Source organism: Oncorhynchus keta, chromosome 27 (assembly GCF_023373465.1).
Source record: "Oncorhynchus keta strain PuntledgeMale-10-30-2019 chromosome 27, Oket_V2, whole genome shotgun sequence".
NCBI lineage: Eukaryota > Metazoa > Chordata > Actinopteri > Salmoniformes > Salmonidae > Oncorhynchus > Oncorhynchus keta.
This window is the reverse complement of record NC_068447.1, coordinates 49,661,577-49,677,908: the sequence shown is the minus strand read 5'-3', so window position 1 is coordinate 49,677,908 and position 16,332 is coordinate 49,661,577. Positions and strand designations below refer to the sequence as shown.

The following is a 16,332-nucleotide window of genomic DNA, read 5'->3' as shown; positions in this document are numbered from 1 at the left end:
CATACAATAAAACAATCTCCGACAAGGATGTGAGGGGAAGCAGAGGGTTGAATACACAACATGTAATTGATGGGATTGGAACCAGGTGTGAAGGAAGACAAGACAAAACCAATGGAAAATGAAAAATGGATCAGTGATGGCTAGAAGGTCGGTGACGTCGACCTCCGGACAATCATTATAATATTGATAATGAAATGTGCCACTAATCATACACTTTGATCCAAGGCAACTTACAGTTAAGGGCACAGTGAGTTCATACATTTTTTTTTATATGTGTATGTGATCCCTGTGGGGATTGAACCTATAACCTTGACCAATGACTACTATGCACTTGGTGGTGTTCTTGTGTGGACATTGGAACTTAACCCTTTTCTCTTATTTCATGATCGGAAAAGTTCAGTCTGAACACTGACATAGAGATTTGGAAATATTATATGAATATTGTATGTATAGTAGGGTCTGAAATTATTGAAAAATAATAATTATTTGCCCTCAGAACAGGCTCAATTTGTTGGGGCTTGGACACTACAAGGTGTTGAAAGCATTCCACAGGGATGCTGGCCCATGTTGACTCCAATGCTTCCCACAGTTGTGTCAAGTTGGCTGGATGTCCTTCTACCATACCCCGTTCAAAGGCACTTCAATATTTTGCCTTTCCCATTCACCCTCTGAATGGCACACATACACAATCCATGTCTCAGTTGTCTCAAAACGTACAAATCCTTCTTTAACCTGTCCCCTCCCCTTTCACTTGGATTCACCTGGTCAGTCTGTCATGGAAAGAGTGGGTGTTCTTACTTTTTTGCTCCAATCTCAGTGTACATTGTATCCTAAAAATATGGGAAATGACTTTATACTAATAGATTTGCACAGAGAAAGGGATCTTGTTTAATTAAAGGGAAATTTCACGCGCTAATTTGGCCTCATTTTTGGGGGCATGCTGGGAACTACACCTGCTGATTTCACCTAGTCTTTATATGTCTTGCTTCTCAAGACATTCCGGTGGCCATGACAGGAGCCAAACGTGAGTTGGCTTGTGGGTGTGGTTTGATGTAGGTGTTTCTTGGGTGTGTCCTTGCCACCACCAAGACACACATCCGTCAGAGCCTTGCCCGCAGCTGTCCCCCCCCCCACTCAATCACAACAAACACACCTCAGGTTGAGTTCAATAACTACAGGCAGATGTATGGTGAGATGCCGGAGGAAGCTTTGCATAGGTCAGTAGTCTACAAGGTAATATAAGAAGAATGAAATCGATGAGTTTATGTAGATATTCTAAACTAAGTGTTTTGATCATCTTAAAATGTAGTAACAGGTCGATGTAGAATTAACCCTTTTACATCCCGTGTCAAACTCACTCCACAGAGAGCTGAGTGCCTGGGGTTTTTCGCTCTGCACCTTGGTACTTGATTGATGAATTAAGGTCACTAATTAGTAAAGAACTCCACTCACCTGGTTGTCTGGGTCTTAATTGAAAGGACAAAACTAGAACCTGCAGACACTAGGCCCTCCATGGAATGAGTTTGACACCCCTGCTTTACATAATACCATAGAATCAGTGTTCTGCTAATATAACAATGTGAACCTTTCACATTTCATTGTCATTCCCAGCCGATACAGATACTGTGCCTATCTGCATTTTGTCTGGTGGTGATGGGGCTACCTTGGCTAACATGTCAGAGTGGTCATATCTCTCTGTGCGGTGTCTTGTGTACAATAGGATTTTCCTGATCTGGGTGAGGAATACACCGTTTTTCTCTCTCCCCATATTTACTGATACCATTCAATTCAATCATATCAAAAGACAAGTAAAAGTTGTGTCTAGTCAAATTTTAATGTCGAGTGCCCGGGTCCCTCTCTATTCAGAGACATCAGTATCAAGCCCATCTGTCAGTCTGGACTTCATCACATCATCTTGCAAGTCTCCATGTGCTGCTCCATAGATGCATCTGTGAAGACATACACATATAGTCACTGTTCTATTACCAATGACAGTTAGGAAAGGTGATATCTGACAAAGAAACATATACTATGTTGAAGATTGTGGTCCTTCTGTAGCTCAGTTGGTAGAGCTCAGTTGGTAGAGCATGGCGCTTGTAACGCCAGGGTAGTGGGTTCGATTCCCGGGACCACCCATACGTAGAATGTATGCACACATGACTGTAAGTCGCTTTGGATAAAAGCGTCAGCTAAATGGCATATATTATTTATATTATTATATTAAGATTGAACAGGTCAGACTAAACCTACCTAACTCTGGTCTACCCATCGGCGACCGTTGGTGAGCAGACAAGAGGTGAGGCCTTTACGGCGCCATATTGATAGGTACGGCAGTGTAGATCAGCTCCTGGCCACGCAAAGATAGGGGTCGGCCAAACACAAACAGAGCACTGACTAATTGATCCCTGGTGGTTATGATTAGCATGGTGAAACCAAGCTGATCGCTGGTGGTTATGATTAGCACGGTGGAACCAAGCTGATCGCTGGTGGTTATGATTAGCATGGTGAAACCAAGCTGATCGCTGGTGGTTATGATTAGCACGGTGGAACCAACCTGATCACTGGTGGTTATGATTAGCACGGTGGAACAAACCTGATCACTGGTGGTTATGATTAGCACGGTGGAACAAACCTGATCACTGATGGTTATGATTAGCACGGTGGAACCAACCTGATCACTGGTGGTTATGATTAGCACGGTGGAACCAACCTGATCGCTGGTGGTTATGATTAGCACGGTGGAACCAACCTGATCGCTGGTGGTTATGATTAGCACGGTGGAACCAACCTGATCACTGGTGGTTATGATTAGCACGGTGGAACCAACCTGATCGCTGGTGGTTATGATTAGCATGGTGGAACCAACCTGATCACTGGTGGTTATGATTAGCACGGTGGAACCAAGCTGATCGCTGGTGGTTATGATTAGCACGGTGGAACCAACCTGATCGCTGGTGGTTATGATTAGCACGGTGGAACCAAGCTGATCGCTGGTGGTTATGATTAGCACGGTGGAACCAAGCTGATCGCTGGTGGTTATGATTAGCACGGTGGAACCAAGCTGATCGCTGGTGGTTATGATTAGCACGGTGGAACCAACCTGATCGCTGGTGGTTATGATTAGCACGGTGGAACCAAGCTGATCGCTGGTGGTTATGATTAGCACGGTGGAACCAAGCTGATCGCTGGTGGTTATGATTAGCACGGTGGAACCAACCTGATCCCTGGTGGTTATGATTAGCACGGTGGAACCAACCTGATCCCTGGTGGTTATGATTAGCACGGTGGAACCAACCTGATCACTGGTGGTTATGATTAGCACGGTGGAACCAACCTGATCGCTGGTGGTTATGATTAGCAAGGTGGAACCAACCTGATCACTGGTGGTTATGATTAGCACGGTGGAACCAACCTGATCGCTGGTGGTTATGATTAGCACGGTGGAACCAACCTGATCGCTGGTGGTTATGATTAGCACGGTGGAACCAAGCTGATCGCTGGTGGTTATGATTAGCACGGTGGAACCAACCTGATCACTGGTGGTTATGATTAGCACGGTGGAACCAACCTGATCACTGGTGGTTATGATTAGCACGGTGGAACAAACCTGATCACTGCTGGTTATGATTAGCATGGTGAAACCAACCTGATCGCTGGTGGTTATGATTAGCACGGTGGAACCAACCTGATCACTGGTGGTTATGATTAGCACGGTGGAACCAACCTGATCACTGGTGGTTATGATTAGCACGGTGGAACCAACCTGATCGCTGGTGGTTATGATTAGCACGGTGGAACCAACCTGATCACTGGTGGTTATGATTAGCACGGTGGAACCAACCTGATCACTGATGGTTATGATTAGCAAGGTGGAACCAACCTGATCGCTGGTGGTTATGATTAGCACGGTGGAACCAACCTGATCGCTGGTGGTTATGATTAGCACGGTGGAACCAACCTGATCGCTGGTGGTTATGATTAGCACGGTGGAACCAACCTGATCACTGGTGGTTATGATTAGCACGGTGGAACCAACCTGATCACTGGTGGTTATGATTAGCACGGTGGAACCAACCTGATCACTGGTGGTTATGATTAGCACGGTGGAACAAACCTGATCACTGGTGGTTATGATTAGCAAGGTGGAACCAACCTGATCGCTGGTGGTTATGATTAGCACGGTGGAACCAACCTGATCACTGGTGGTTATGATTAGCACGGTGGAACCAACCTGATCACTGGTGGTTATGATTAGCACGGTGGAACCAACCTGATCACTGGTGGTTATGATTAGCACGGTGGAACCAACCTGATCACTGGTGGTTATGATTAGCACGGTGGAACCAACCTGATCACTGGTGGTTATGATTAGCACGGTGGAACAAACCTGATCACTGCTGGTTATGATTAGCACGGTGGAACAAACCTGATCACTGCTGGTTATGATTAGCATGGTGAAACCAACCTGATCGCTGGTGGTTATGATTAGCACGGTGGAACCAACCTGATCACTGTATTCACAGTTCTATTTCACTTCAGATTTCATGATATGCATACACAGGCATACACACATAAATCAGGCTGGTTCCAAGAGGCTCGGTTATCAAGGTGAATTGGGACAAAACTCGAACATGTTTTGACCTTTGACCAGGTAAAATGTCACCAACCTGATTCAAGTGTCCTCCCTGTTCCATTTATAGGAATGCTCACAGCGAGGGGCATGTCTGTGTGATGCTGAGGGTCCCCAAGCTGGTCTTCTCTATGTTGCATGTTCTGCTGCAAACTGGCAATCTCTCAAACAACTGCAGCAGGCAATCCTCATAAACAACGTCCTTTATCTTATGAGGTGGTGTTGACTGGGAGGGCCTGTGACATGGTGATACAATAGACAGCCATGTGGTAAATTACATTATGTTATAAACAAAGCACAAAGCTTTTGAATATGCAATTCACAAGCAAAATGACAACTACTTGGCTGGGTAATGAACCTACTAGTTTATCACACTGGGTATTTTTTAGACAACTTTTCACAAAACACACTTTACCATTGTCGATGAAGCCTTCTGTGTCATCAGGGCAGTAACTCAAGATAATTCGATGTAGTCACTAGTTACCACAGCAAAAGTCATGAAGGCTGCCTATTTCTATAATTTCTCTTCTTAAAATGTGATTTTAAATATAACCATAACCACACTGCTATCCTTATGCCTAACCCTAGACTTACATTAAGACCAAAAAGCTCATTTTTGTTTTCATACATTTTTACGATATAGCCAGTTCTGTCTTTGGGGATGTGGTAACTAGTGGAAAGGCAAATGATATGCTTTACAGACTGTAGCTCCAGATTGGATTAGATTCAGGCCGCTGATGCCGTAATGGTTATTTGTTCACTGTATTAGTCAGACTTACATGCTGACCAGACTGCTTGTGTGCATGTTGAGTCTGTCCATCCACACCAGACGCGATCTGGACACTCAGTTTGACAAAACTATCTCTGAACTAACTATATTATTTTGGGGACAGTTCAAAAAGCGTTAAACATGTATGGCAATTTAGCTAGCTAGCCTGCTGTTGCTAGCAAATATTTCCTGGAATATAAACATTGGGTTGTTCTTTTACAGGAAATGCACAAGGTCCTCTACTCAATGAATACACAGATAAAAGGGTAAACCGAGTTTGTTTCCAGTAATCTCTCCTCCTTCAGGCTTCTTCTTCTTCTTTGGACTTTATTTGGCAGTTGCTAACCAACTTTAAGGTGCATTACCACCACCAACTGGACTGGAGTGTGGACCTCAGTTCATCTTTCAATCACCCACGTGGTTATATGCTCCTAACAACCAATGAGGAGATGGTATATGCTCCTAAAAACCAATGATGGGATGGGAGAGGCAGAACTAAGTTCTATTTTAGCGCCTGGCCACACAGACGCTCGCGACCAGTGTGGATGCAATGATTGACTAATATGTATGTGTACATTTCTTTTGCAATGCTCGCGCATGCATCACCAGCGGTGTGGGCAGCATGTTAGACATGGGATAGTTACTACTATAGCTGCATCCATTATTTAGTCTTGCCCGAGACAATATAGAATACACTTGTATGAGTTACGAACTAATTGCAAATCCAACTTGTAGGCTAACGTTAGTGAGCTAGCCTGCCTCACGACGCTAGCTTTACAAAAAAATGCTAACGTTACATAACCAGCAGTATCTAGACTATACAATCGTATGAGCTACGACCTAACTAAATTGTAGAGGTAGCTAGCTAGTTATCTACGCTAATGTTATCTAGTCTGTTTTGCTAGCTAACATTAGCTAGACTGCCTCGCTAGCTAACAATAGCTCGCCTGCCTCACTTTATCAAGAGATGGCTACCTAGCTACATAATCAGTAATAACGTTGTCTAACGTTGTTCGCTAAATTATACCAGAAAGGTATATATATTTCAGTGTCTCTGGTTATACTCACCACCACCGGCCGTTGCGCACCAAGCTAGCATTACTGGTGCAGACAGTTGTGGACAGACAAACTCCAAGCATCTATTCCGACCGCATACTAGGGTCCTTTGGCAGGGCATGCTTACCATAGATCTTTGGCTGTGGAGGCATGGTCAATCCGTATAGGCCCTGTGATCCTCTGAGCGCGTTGGGGGCAATGAAGCCCCATTCAATGACGGAAAGCAAAGTGGTCGAAGGGGCGATATGCACGTGGAGCTTGGCAAAAGGGTGCATGATTTGTTGACATAATTGTAATCCAAACCCAACCTTCATTTATTCGTTATCACGCACTGGGGTTTCAGTTTCAAATTCTGTTTTAGACGATACTGACTTTATGACAAAAATGTTCCTATTTACACTTTGTTCTCAATTTTGACACTGTAATAAATGATAACGGCACTGAGCCTATTTCTAAAATGTTTTATGAGTTGGAGAACACATTGGGAGGGATGTTCTTGCATGCAGAATCCTTCTAGATCCTTGACATCCTTCATCTGAGTTGATGGACGGCCCTCTTCAAATTCAATTAACAGGTTTTCAATGAGACTGAGATGACCATTGCAACAATTTAGATTTTGTGGCCAATGAACCATTTCTTTGTAGATTTTGCTGTGTGCTTGGGGCTATTGTCTTGCTGGAACATCCACTCGTGGCCGCGTTTCAGCCTCCTGGCAGAGCCAACCAGGTTTTTGTTTACAATATCCTGGTACTGGGCAAAGTTCATGATGCCGTTGATCCTTAACAAGGGCCCTAGGACCAGTGGAAGCAAAAATAGCCCCATAACATCAAAGATCCATCACCATATTTTGCAGTAGGTTTGGGGTTATTTTATGCTCATGCATTCTCATTTAATTTCTACGCCAAACCCACCTTTGGGGTGCATGGTCAAAGAGCTCTATTTTCATGTCATCCCCAAAAGATGTCAACGACTGGAGTTTGCTAAATGGCATTGGCACTTGGATTGCAACCTGTGCTTTGGGCAAATTACATGAAAATGGGTCTCTTTGGTCACGCACACCAGTGGTGGGTTTAGCGTCAATAAAAATGTATGAGCAAAAACTAACCCCATACCTACTGTAAAATATAGTCGTGGATCTTTGATGTTACGGGGATATTTTGCTTTCACTGGCCCTGAGGCCCTCATGAACTTCACCCAATATCCGGAGAGTTTAGCCAAAAACCTGGTTGCCTCTGCCAGGAGTCTGAAACTTGGCCACAAGGGGATCTTCCAGCAAGACAAAAACCTAAATCAAATCCACATTTTGCAAAGGCCGTCGCAGTCTCCTGTGGTTTGAATTGAAGAGGTCAGTACATAAGTGCATACGAAGGATATCAAGGATCTGGAAGGATTCTGTATGGACGAAGATCCCTCCCAAATGTGTTCTCCAATCTCATAAAACATTTGAGAAAAAAGCTCAGTGCCGTTATCCTCGCAAGGTTAGGTATTGGGGCGGCAGGGTAGCCTCGTGGTTAGAGCATTGGACGAGTAACCGAAAGGTTGCAAGTTCAAATCCCCGAGCTGACAAGGTACAAAATCTGTCGTTCTGCCCCTGAACAGGCAGTTAACCCACTGTTACTAGGCCGTCATTGAAAATAAGAATGTGTTCTGCCTAGTTAAATAAAGGTAAAAAAAAGAAAAATTTAAATGTATTTTGACCCCTAACTTTTTGATATTTTTTTCAGCTCAAAATCTCTTTCTCCGAGAAAATGTATTAGTATAAATAATATAATTTCCTCATTTTTTTTAGCATACAATACATACTGAACAAAAATATAAACGCAACATCCCACAATTTCAATGATTTTACAGAGTTTCAGTGAATACAAGGAAATCAGTCAATTGAAATTCCTTAAGCTAATGGATTAATCTATGAATTTTACATGACTGAGCAGGGCGCAGCCTTGGGTGGGACTGTAAGGGCATAGGCCCACCCACTTGGGAAACAGGCCCATGGACTGGGAAGCCAGACCAGCCAATCAGAATTTGTTTTTCCCCACAAAATGGCTTATTAAAGACAGAAATACTCCTCAGTAAGCCCAACTGCCCCCTTTTTCTCCCCAATTTAGTGATTACGATCTTGTCTCGTCGCTGCAACTCCCCAACGAGCTCGGGAGAGGCGAAGGTCGAGTCATGCGTCCTCTGAAACATGACCCGCCAAATCGCGCTTCTTAACACCCGCCTGCTTAACCCGGACCAATGTGTTGCAGGAAACACTGCTCAACTGACGACCGTAGTCAGCCTACAAGTGCCCGGCTCACCACAAGGAGTTGCTAGAGCGCAATGACCCAAGCCCCACTGGCACAGAATTTGTGAGAATTAAGCTTGTTGTGTGTATGGAACGTTTCTGGGACTTATATTTAAGCTCATGAAACATGGGACCAACACTTTACATGTTGCGTTCATATTTTTGTTCAGTTTATCTCAGTATTTGCATTATTCATTTTATACATTCATATCTGCTCATCTTTATTGAGTTTGTCAATAGTTCCGTCCCCTGCTGTATATTGTGTATATATACAGTAGCCTGCATATGAAAGACAGCACTGTGCAGCCGTCTTCACCGACCTTGCCAAGGCTTTCGACTCTGTCAATCACCATATTCTTATCGGCAGACTCAGTAGCCTCGGTTTTTCTGATGACTGCCTTGCCTGGTTCACCAATTACTTTGCAGACAGAGTTCAGTGTGTCAAATTGGAGGGCATGCTGTCCGGTCCTCTGGCAGTCTCTATGGGGGTGCCACAGGGTTCAATTCTCAGGCCGACTCTTTTCTCTGTATATATCAATGATGTTGCTCTTGCTGCGGGCGATTGCCTGATCCACCTCTACGCAGACGACACCATTCTATATACTTTCGGCCCGTCATTGGACACTGTGCTATCTAACCTCCAAACGAGCTTCAATGCCATACAACACTCCTTCCGTGGCCTCCAACTGCTCTTAAACGCTAGTAAAACCAAATGCATGCTTTTCAACCGATCGCTGCCTGCACTTGCATGCCCGACTAGCATCACCACCCTGGATGGTTCCGACCTTGAATATGTGGACACCTATAAGTACCTAGGTGTCTGGCTAGACTGCAAACTCTCCTTCCAAACTCATATCAAACATCTCCAATCGAAAATCAAATCAAGAGTCGGCTTTCTATTCCGCAACAAAGCCTCCTTCACTCACGCTGCCAAGCTTACCCTAGTAAAACTGACTATCCTACCGATCCTCGACTTCGGCGATGTCATCTACAAAATTGCTTCCAACACTCTACTCAGCAAACTGGATGCAGTTTATCACAGTGCCATCCGTTTTGTCACTAAAGCACCTTATACTACCCACCACTGCGACTTGTATGCTCTAGTCGGCTGGCCCTCGCTACATATTCGTCGCCAGACCCACTGGCTCCAGGTCATCTACAAGGCCATGCTAGGTAAAGCTCCGCCTTATCTCAGTTCACTGGTCACGATGGCAACACCCATCCGTAGCACGCGCTCCAGCAGGTGTATCTCACTGATCATCCCTAAAGCCAACACCTCATTCGGCCGCCTTTCGTTCCAGTACTCTGCTGCCTGTGACTGGAACAATTGCAAAAATCGCTGAAGTTGGAGACTTTTATCTCCCTCACCAACTTCAAACATCAGCTATCTGAGCAGCTAACCGATCGCTGCAGCTGTACATAGTCTATTGGTAAATAGCCCACCCATTTTCACCTACCTCATCCCCACAGTTTTTATTTATTTACTTTTCTGCTCTTTTGCACACCAATATCTCTACCTGTACATGATCATCTGATCATTTATCACTCCAGTGTTAATCTGCAATATTGTAATTATTCGCCTACCTCCTCATGCCTTTTGCACACATTGTATATAGACTCCCCTTTTTTCTACTGTGTTATTGACTTGTTAATTGTTTACTCCATGTGTAACTCTGTGTTGTCTGTTCACACTGCTATGCTTTATCTTGGCCAGGTCGCAGTTGCAAATGAGAACTTGTTCTCAACTTGCCTACCTGGTTAAATAAAGGTGAAATAAATAAAAAAATGAATATAGGTTCTAACATGAGTGTCAACTTCAGTTGCTTATCTAGATACAGTGTCTGGTGAGGACTCTGGTCTCCTTGGGGCTGAAATACCTGTATATTGGGTCCATGAAGAAGGCCGAGGGCTTGGTGTAATGCAGGGAGGGCTGCTGCTGGGGCGGCTGGGCCAGGGGCTGCTGGTGCTGTGACAGCAGGGGCTGGTGGAGGGGGTGGCCCTGGGGGTGCAGTTTGTGTTGGTGAGGATGGCTCCCGGGGTGCTCCTCCTTGCATTGGTTCTTGCGGCTGGACGGCTGCTCAGGGGCCACCACCCCGTTGTGCACATCCCGTCTGTGGCTGCTGATGCTGAGGTCGAGTGGCTGCTCCTCATCCCCCGGGAGAAGGAGGGGGGTGTTGCTGCTACCGCTGGGTGGGGTCGACTTGGCGGGGGCCGGAAGTTTTGGTTTGGTCTTCTTTGGCTTAGTGGTGAGGTCAAAGGGCGATGGCTCTTCAGTGCGAGGGGCAGCCATTTTGTGGGGTGGCGGATGTTGCACACGAGGCGACTTGGGCTCAGCCTTGAAGAACATGCCGGGTTTGAGGGCACCGGCCCGCTCGGTGAAGGGGTAGAGGGAGTGAGGGAAGTTGGGTAGGAACTGGAAAGGGAACATCGAATGGCAGGGCATCGAGCCCATATTCTTCTCTTGCAGGCCCATGAGCGCAGGGCCAAAGTACTTCTCGGCGATGGAAGCGATGGCCTTGATGGAGTCGGTGGCAGCGGTGGCCCCTGTGGGGGGCAGTGCCTGCTCGTCCAGATGCGGAAAGGAGTGCTGGGAGGCGACCGAGAGGAAGGGGGGCTGCTCGCAAGCCAGGTTGAACGAGCTGGACACCGCCGACACTGAGCCGCTGCTCACGTTGTCCGGCCGCCCATCCTGACCGATCCTATCTGTCCCCACCACCCCTCCAACGCCTGCCTCCTTCCTTCTCTTTGTGCCGCTGACCCGCTCCCGTTGTTCCAGCTCACTCTCAGCGTCGCTGTCTAACTCTGAACACGAGACGGTGCCGGTGGTGGTGTCTAGATCGGTGCCGCTGGTGGCGTTGACTTCCTCCAGGTCGCTGCCGTCCGACACCTCCGACATCTTGGCTTTGGCCTTGACTTCTCTGTACGCCAGCTCCAGCCTCTCTTTGTCCTCCCTCTCCTGACTGCTGAGGAGACTATTTCCTCCGTTGTTGTTGTTGATGGAGCTGATCAGAGACAATGGAGTCCCGTTCAGGGGGCTGTGAGGCAGCTTGCCCTCCTGGCTCCCACCGTTGTTACTGTTCTTGCCCAGGGGGCTCTTCAGAAAGGGGCTGGGGGGCAGTAAGGGCGGTCGGGGGTAGAGCGAGGGGACGAAGAGATCCGGGAAGCCATGGGAGAGCGAGGGGAAGCCAAGCGGCCTGGGGGAGAAGGATAGGCTGGCGTGAAGATGGGGCCGGGAGGGGAAGTAGTCAGGGAAGGCCAGACCTGAGTGGTTGAGTCCCGGTTGGTGGTGGTGGGGATGGGACCTGGACTTGGCCAGGATGGGGCTGCTCATAGGGATGCCGGGAGCAAAGAGGCCCCCAGCAGGGCCATAATGGTTCTTGCCCTCACAAAAACGCTGGTGCTTGTTGAGGGAGGAAGTAGTGCTGAACATCTGGCCACAGTCTTTGCACTTGATCTGGGTGCGGCAGTCGGCGTGCATGCGCTTGTGGCGGCACAGGTTGGAGAACTGCGTGTAGGACTTGTGGCACACCTCGCCTGGGGAGACACACAGCCCACATGGGCCTGATTAAGCCCATTTAAACACTGTCACTAACTCAGAGTACCAAGTTAACAGTCAACACAGATATAACACTACTTAGAAATAATATACACTGTGTACAAAACATTAAGATCACTTTTCTAATATTGAGTTGCACCCCCCTGTGTGCTTAGTGTGCAAAGAGAGCATCGTTGTCTTGAAAGAGTACATCTTGTCCCGACACTTCCAGACAAAGCATGCAGAGAAATATAAGAATATGTCTTCTGAGCAGAGGGCAAGTGCATCGGAAGAGTTGCTTTCTCAGTTGCAAAAGCAGCAAGAACTTTTCACAAAAAACTGCTTTCAGGAAACAACAGAATTACGAGAGCTAGCTATGTAATGTCCAACAAAATTGCTAAACATATCAACCCATTCGCTGAAGGCAAATTCATTAAAGAATGTTAAATTGACTCTGCAGAAATACTTTGCCCCGACAAGAAAGAGCTATTTGAAAATGTTTCCCTATCAAGACGAACAGTGACACGGCGTGTTGAGGATATCGCAGAGATTATGGAACATCAGTTGAAAGACAAGTTCAAGGATTTCACCTATTTCTCCTTGGCCCTTGATGAGAGCCAGTGATGTACGTGACACGGCACAGTTGTTGATATTCTTACGAGGCATAACCCCAGACTTTGAAATTACAGAGGAGCTTGCTTCAGTGCAGTCAATGAAGAGCACAACCACAGGGAAAGATTTATTGGAGGAGATTAATAAGTGTGTGGCAAAGCTGGGACTGAGTTTTGAAAAGTTATCCAGTATAGGACCTCTGATGGGGGTGCCCAAACTTAACAGGAAAAAACGTGGGCCTTTTGAAAAGGATACAAGATCAAGTAGCTGAGCTGGAAGAGACAGAGTCGGGTCATGCATATGTCCCCTACCACAAAAACATGAGATGGCTGCGTTTGTGGAAGGTGCTTAAAAGGGTGTGGGACCTGAGTTCGGCGATTGCTGAGTTTTCACAAATGAAAGGAATATATGTGTATTTCCCTTAACTGCAAGATAAAGAATGGTTGGTTGATTTTGCCTTCACCGTGGACATCATGGCCCTCAAACCACAAGCGAAGGGCCGTTTTGCATATCAGATGCACAGCCTTGTCAAAGCCGTCAAGGGAAAATTACTCCTCCTGATTTCCAAGTAGAAGTCAACAATCTCACCCACCTTCCGATTGTTAGTCTGAGCTTATCGATCTTCAGTCTGATGCAGTGATTGGAGAACTATTCAAAACAATGCCACTGACGAGGTTCTATGCATCTCAATGAACAAAGCTCTCCAAAGATTATGAGTTATGCTCAGAAGATGTTTGTACTGTTTGGGTCAACCTATGTATGTGAACAGACATTTTCAGTGATGAAATATAACAAGTCAAGGCACAGATCATCTCTTACTGACTCTCACCTCTCAGCAATCCTGCGCACAGCGACGTCAGAAACGATATACCTGACTTCACTGCTCTAGTCAATGCCCATCAGACTTCACTCCTCGCACCGATTGAGTAGTTTAAATGTAATGTTGAGCTCTCTCTCTTTCTTGTGTTTTTGGTCCGTGGTGCTGAATGTACAGTGTACTTTTCCCTCTGTGTAGTTCATTGCATGTTTAATAATGAAAATACCTACCAAAAGGAGAACATGGATGTGGTCTATTTCTGTGCATGTTAAAAAAAGTAAAATAAGTAGCATATCTGGACGTGATTTACAGTAGATATATCTGTCAACACAGTCATACACATGATGTGTAATCCTGTAATATGATTCTGGCCCGCGATGGCAAAAATATATTCTAATGTGGCCCTCATTGGAAAGGAATTGCCCAGGCCTGGTCTACGTCATTGAAATAGCAGGTGTTCTTAATGTTGGTACACTCACTATACATTTACATAGACTGGGCCTTTTTTCTCTAAAGGCTGTATCTATGCAAATTGCAAATCATGCATCACTATGACCGGCAACATACATACCATATCTCCACAGTGGGCAACCTAATTTTCACAATATATTCTATAAAGTGTTGCTTGAATACAGACTGTACCTATACATGTATATAAGCATATACACACATATGTGCACATGGGTACAAACAGAAAAGCAAAGCAGAAAGTTAAGAGAGAGAAGACAAGGTAAGGTATCATGGCTTCCGGCATCCTTTAACGGGGAGCTGGAGCAGAAACTGTTGATCCACGTTTATATCAAATCTGCCCGTGCCGAAGGAAACCCATTTTACCCCCCTCAGAAGGAAACACACACACACAAACACACACACACACACACACACACACACACACACACACACACACACACACACACACACACACACACACACACACACACACACACACACACACACACACACACACACACACACACACACACACACAGGGGGAAAAAAGAAAAAAAGAAAGACAAAGTAGCACTTTTTTTAAAGTCCCACTAAAGATGCTCAACAAATCAGTAACATATCAGCTGCCGAGGGACCGTAGACTGGGAAAGAGGGCCCACTTCCTATCTTTGTCAATGCAAGTGCACCCTCTATCCAACTAGACTATCAAAATAAAGTGTTACCCATACAACAAAAAGAGGAGGAGAGGCACGGAGGGAGGAATGGAGGAGAATAACAAAAACAAGAGAAAAGGTGGGGAAAACACACAACAAAAACAAGAGAAAAGGTGGGGAAAACACACAACAAAAACAAGAGAAAAGGTGGGGAAAACACACAACAAAAACAAGAGAAAAGGTGGGGAAAACACACAACAAAATGAAACACATAAACAAAAACAAGAGAAAAGGTGGGGAAAACACACAACAAAATGAAACACAAACAAAAACAAGAGAAAAGGTGGGGAAAACACACAACAAAAACAAGAGAAAAGGTGGGGAAAACACACAACAAAATGAAACACATAAACAAAAACAAGAGAAAAGGTGGGGAAAACACACAACAAAATGAAACACATAAACAAAAACAAGAGAAAAGGTGGGGAAAACACACAACAAAAACAAGAGAAAAGGTGGGGAAAACACACAACAAAATGAAACACATAAACAAAAACAAGAGAAAAGGTGGGGAAAACACACAACAAAAACAAGAGAAAAGGTGGGGAAAACACACAACAAAATGAAACACATAAACAAAAACAAGAGAAAAGGTGGGGAAAACACACAACAAAATGAAACACATAAACAAAAACAAGAGAAAAGGTGGGGAAAACACACAACAAAAACAAGAGAAAAGGTGGGGAAAACACACAACAAAAACAAGAGAAAAGGTGGGGAAAACACACAACAAAATGAAACACATAAACAAAAACAAGAGAAAAAGGGTGGGGAAAACACACAACAAAAACAAGAGAAAAGGTGGGGAAAACACACAACAAAATGAAACACATGAACAAAAACAAGAGAAAAGGTGGGGAAAAACACACAACAAAATGAAACACATAAACAAAAACAAGAGAAAAGGTGGGGAAAACACACAACAAAATGAAACACATAAACAAAATCAAGAGAAAAGGTGGGGAAAACACACAACAAAATGAAAAAACACAAACAAAAACAAGAGAAAAGGTGGGGAAAACACACAACAAAATGAAACAAAACATAACAAAAACAAGAGAAAAGGTGGGGAAAACACACAACAAAATGAAACACATAAACAAAAACAAACAAAAACAAGAGAAAAGGTGGGGAAAACACACAACAAAATGAAACACATAAACAAAAACAAGAGAAAGGTGGGGAAAACACACAACAAAATGAAACACATAAACAAAAACAAGAGAAAAGGTGGGGAAAACACACAACAAAAACAAGAGAAAAGGTGGGGAAAACACACAACAAAATAAAACACATAAACAAAAACAAGAGAAAAGGTGGGGAAAACACACAACAAAATGAAACACATAAACAAAAACAAGAGAAAAGGTGGGGAAAACACACAACAAAATGAAACACATAAACAAAAACAAGAGAAAAGGTGGGGAAAACACACAACAAAATGAAACACATAACAAAAACAA

General features: G+C 44.8%; 1 protein-coding gene across 6 annotated transcripts in view; it reads right to left on the bottom strand.

Moving 5' to 3' along the window:
- The window catches only part of LOC118377888 (histone-lysine N-methyltransferase PRDM16-like), a 405,134-nt gene that overhangs the window by 39,985 nt on the left and 348,817 nt on the right, over positions 1–16,332 (bottom strand). For 3 of the 6 annotated variants that reach the window (XM_052482565.1, XM_052482569.1, XM_052482566.1), the window contains exon 9: positions 10,620–12,303. In XM_052482565.1, the coding sequence (XP_052338525.1) occupies positions 10,620–12,303 (1,684 nt within the window). The remainder of the gene's footprint in view (positions 1–10,619; positions 12,304–16,332) is intronic. The other 3 variants (XM_052482568.1, XM_052482571.1, XM_052482570.1) reach the window with 1 other exon arrangement.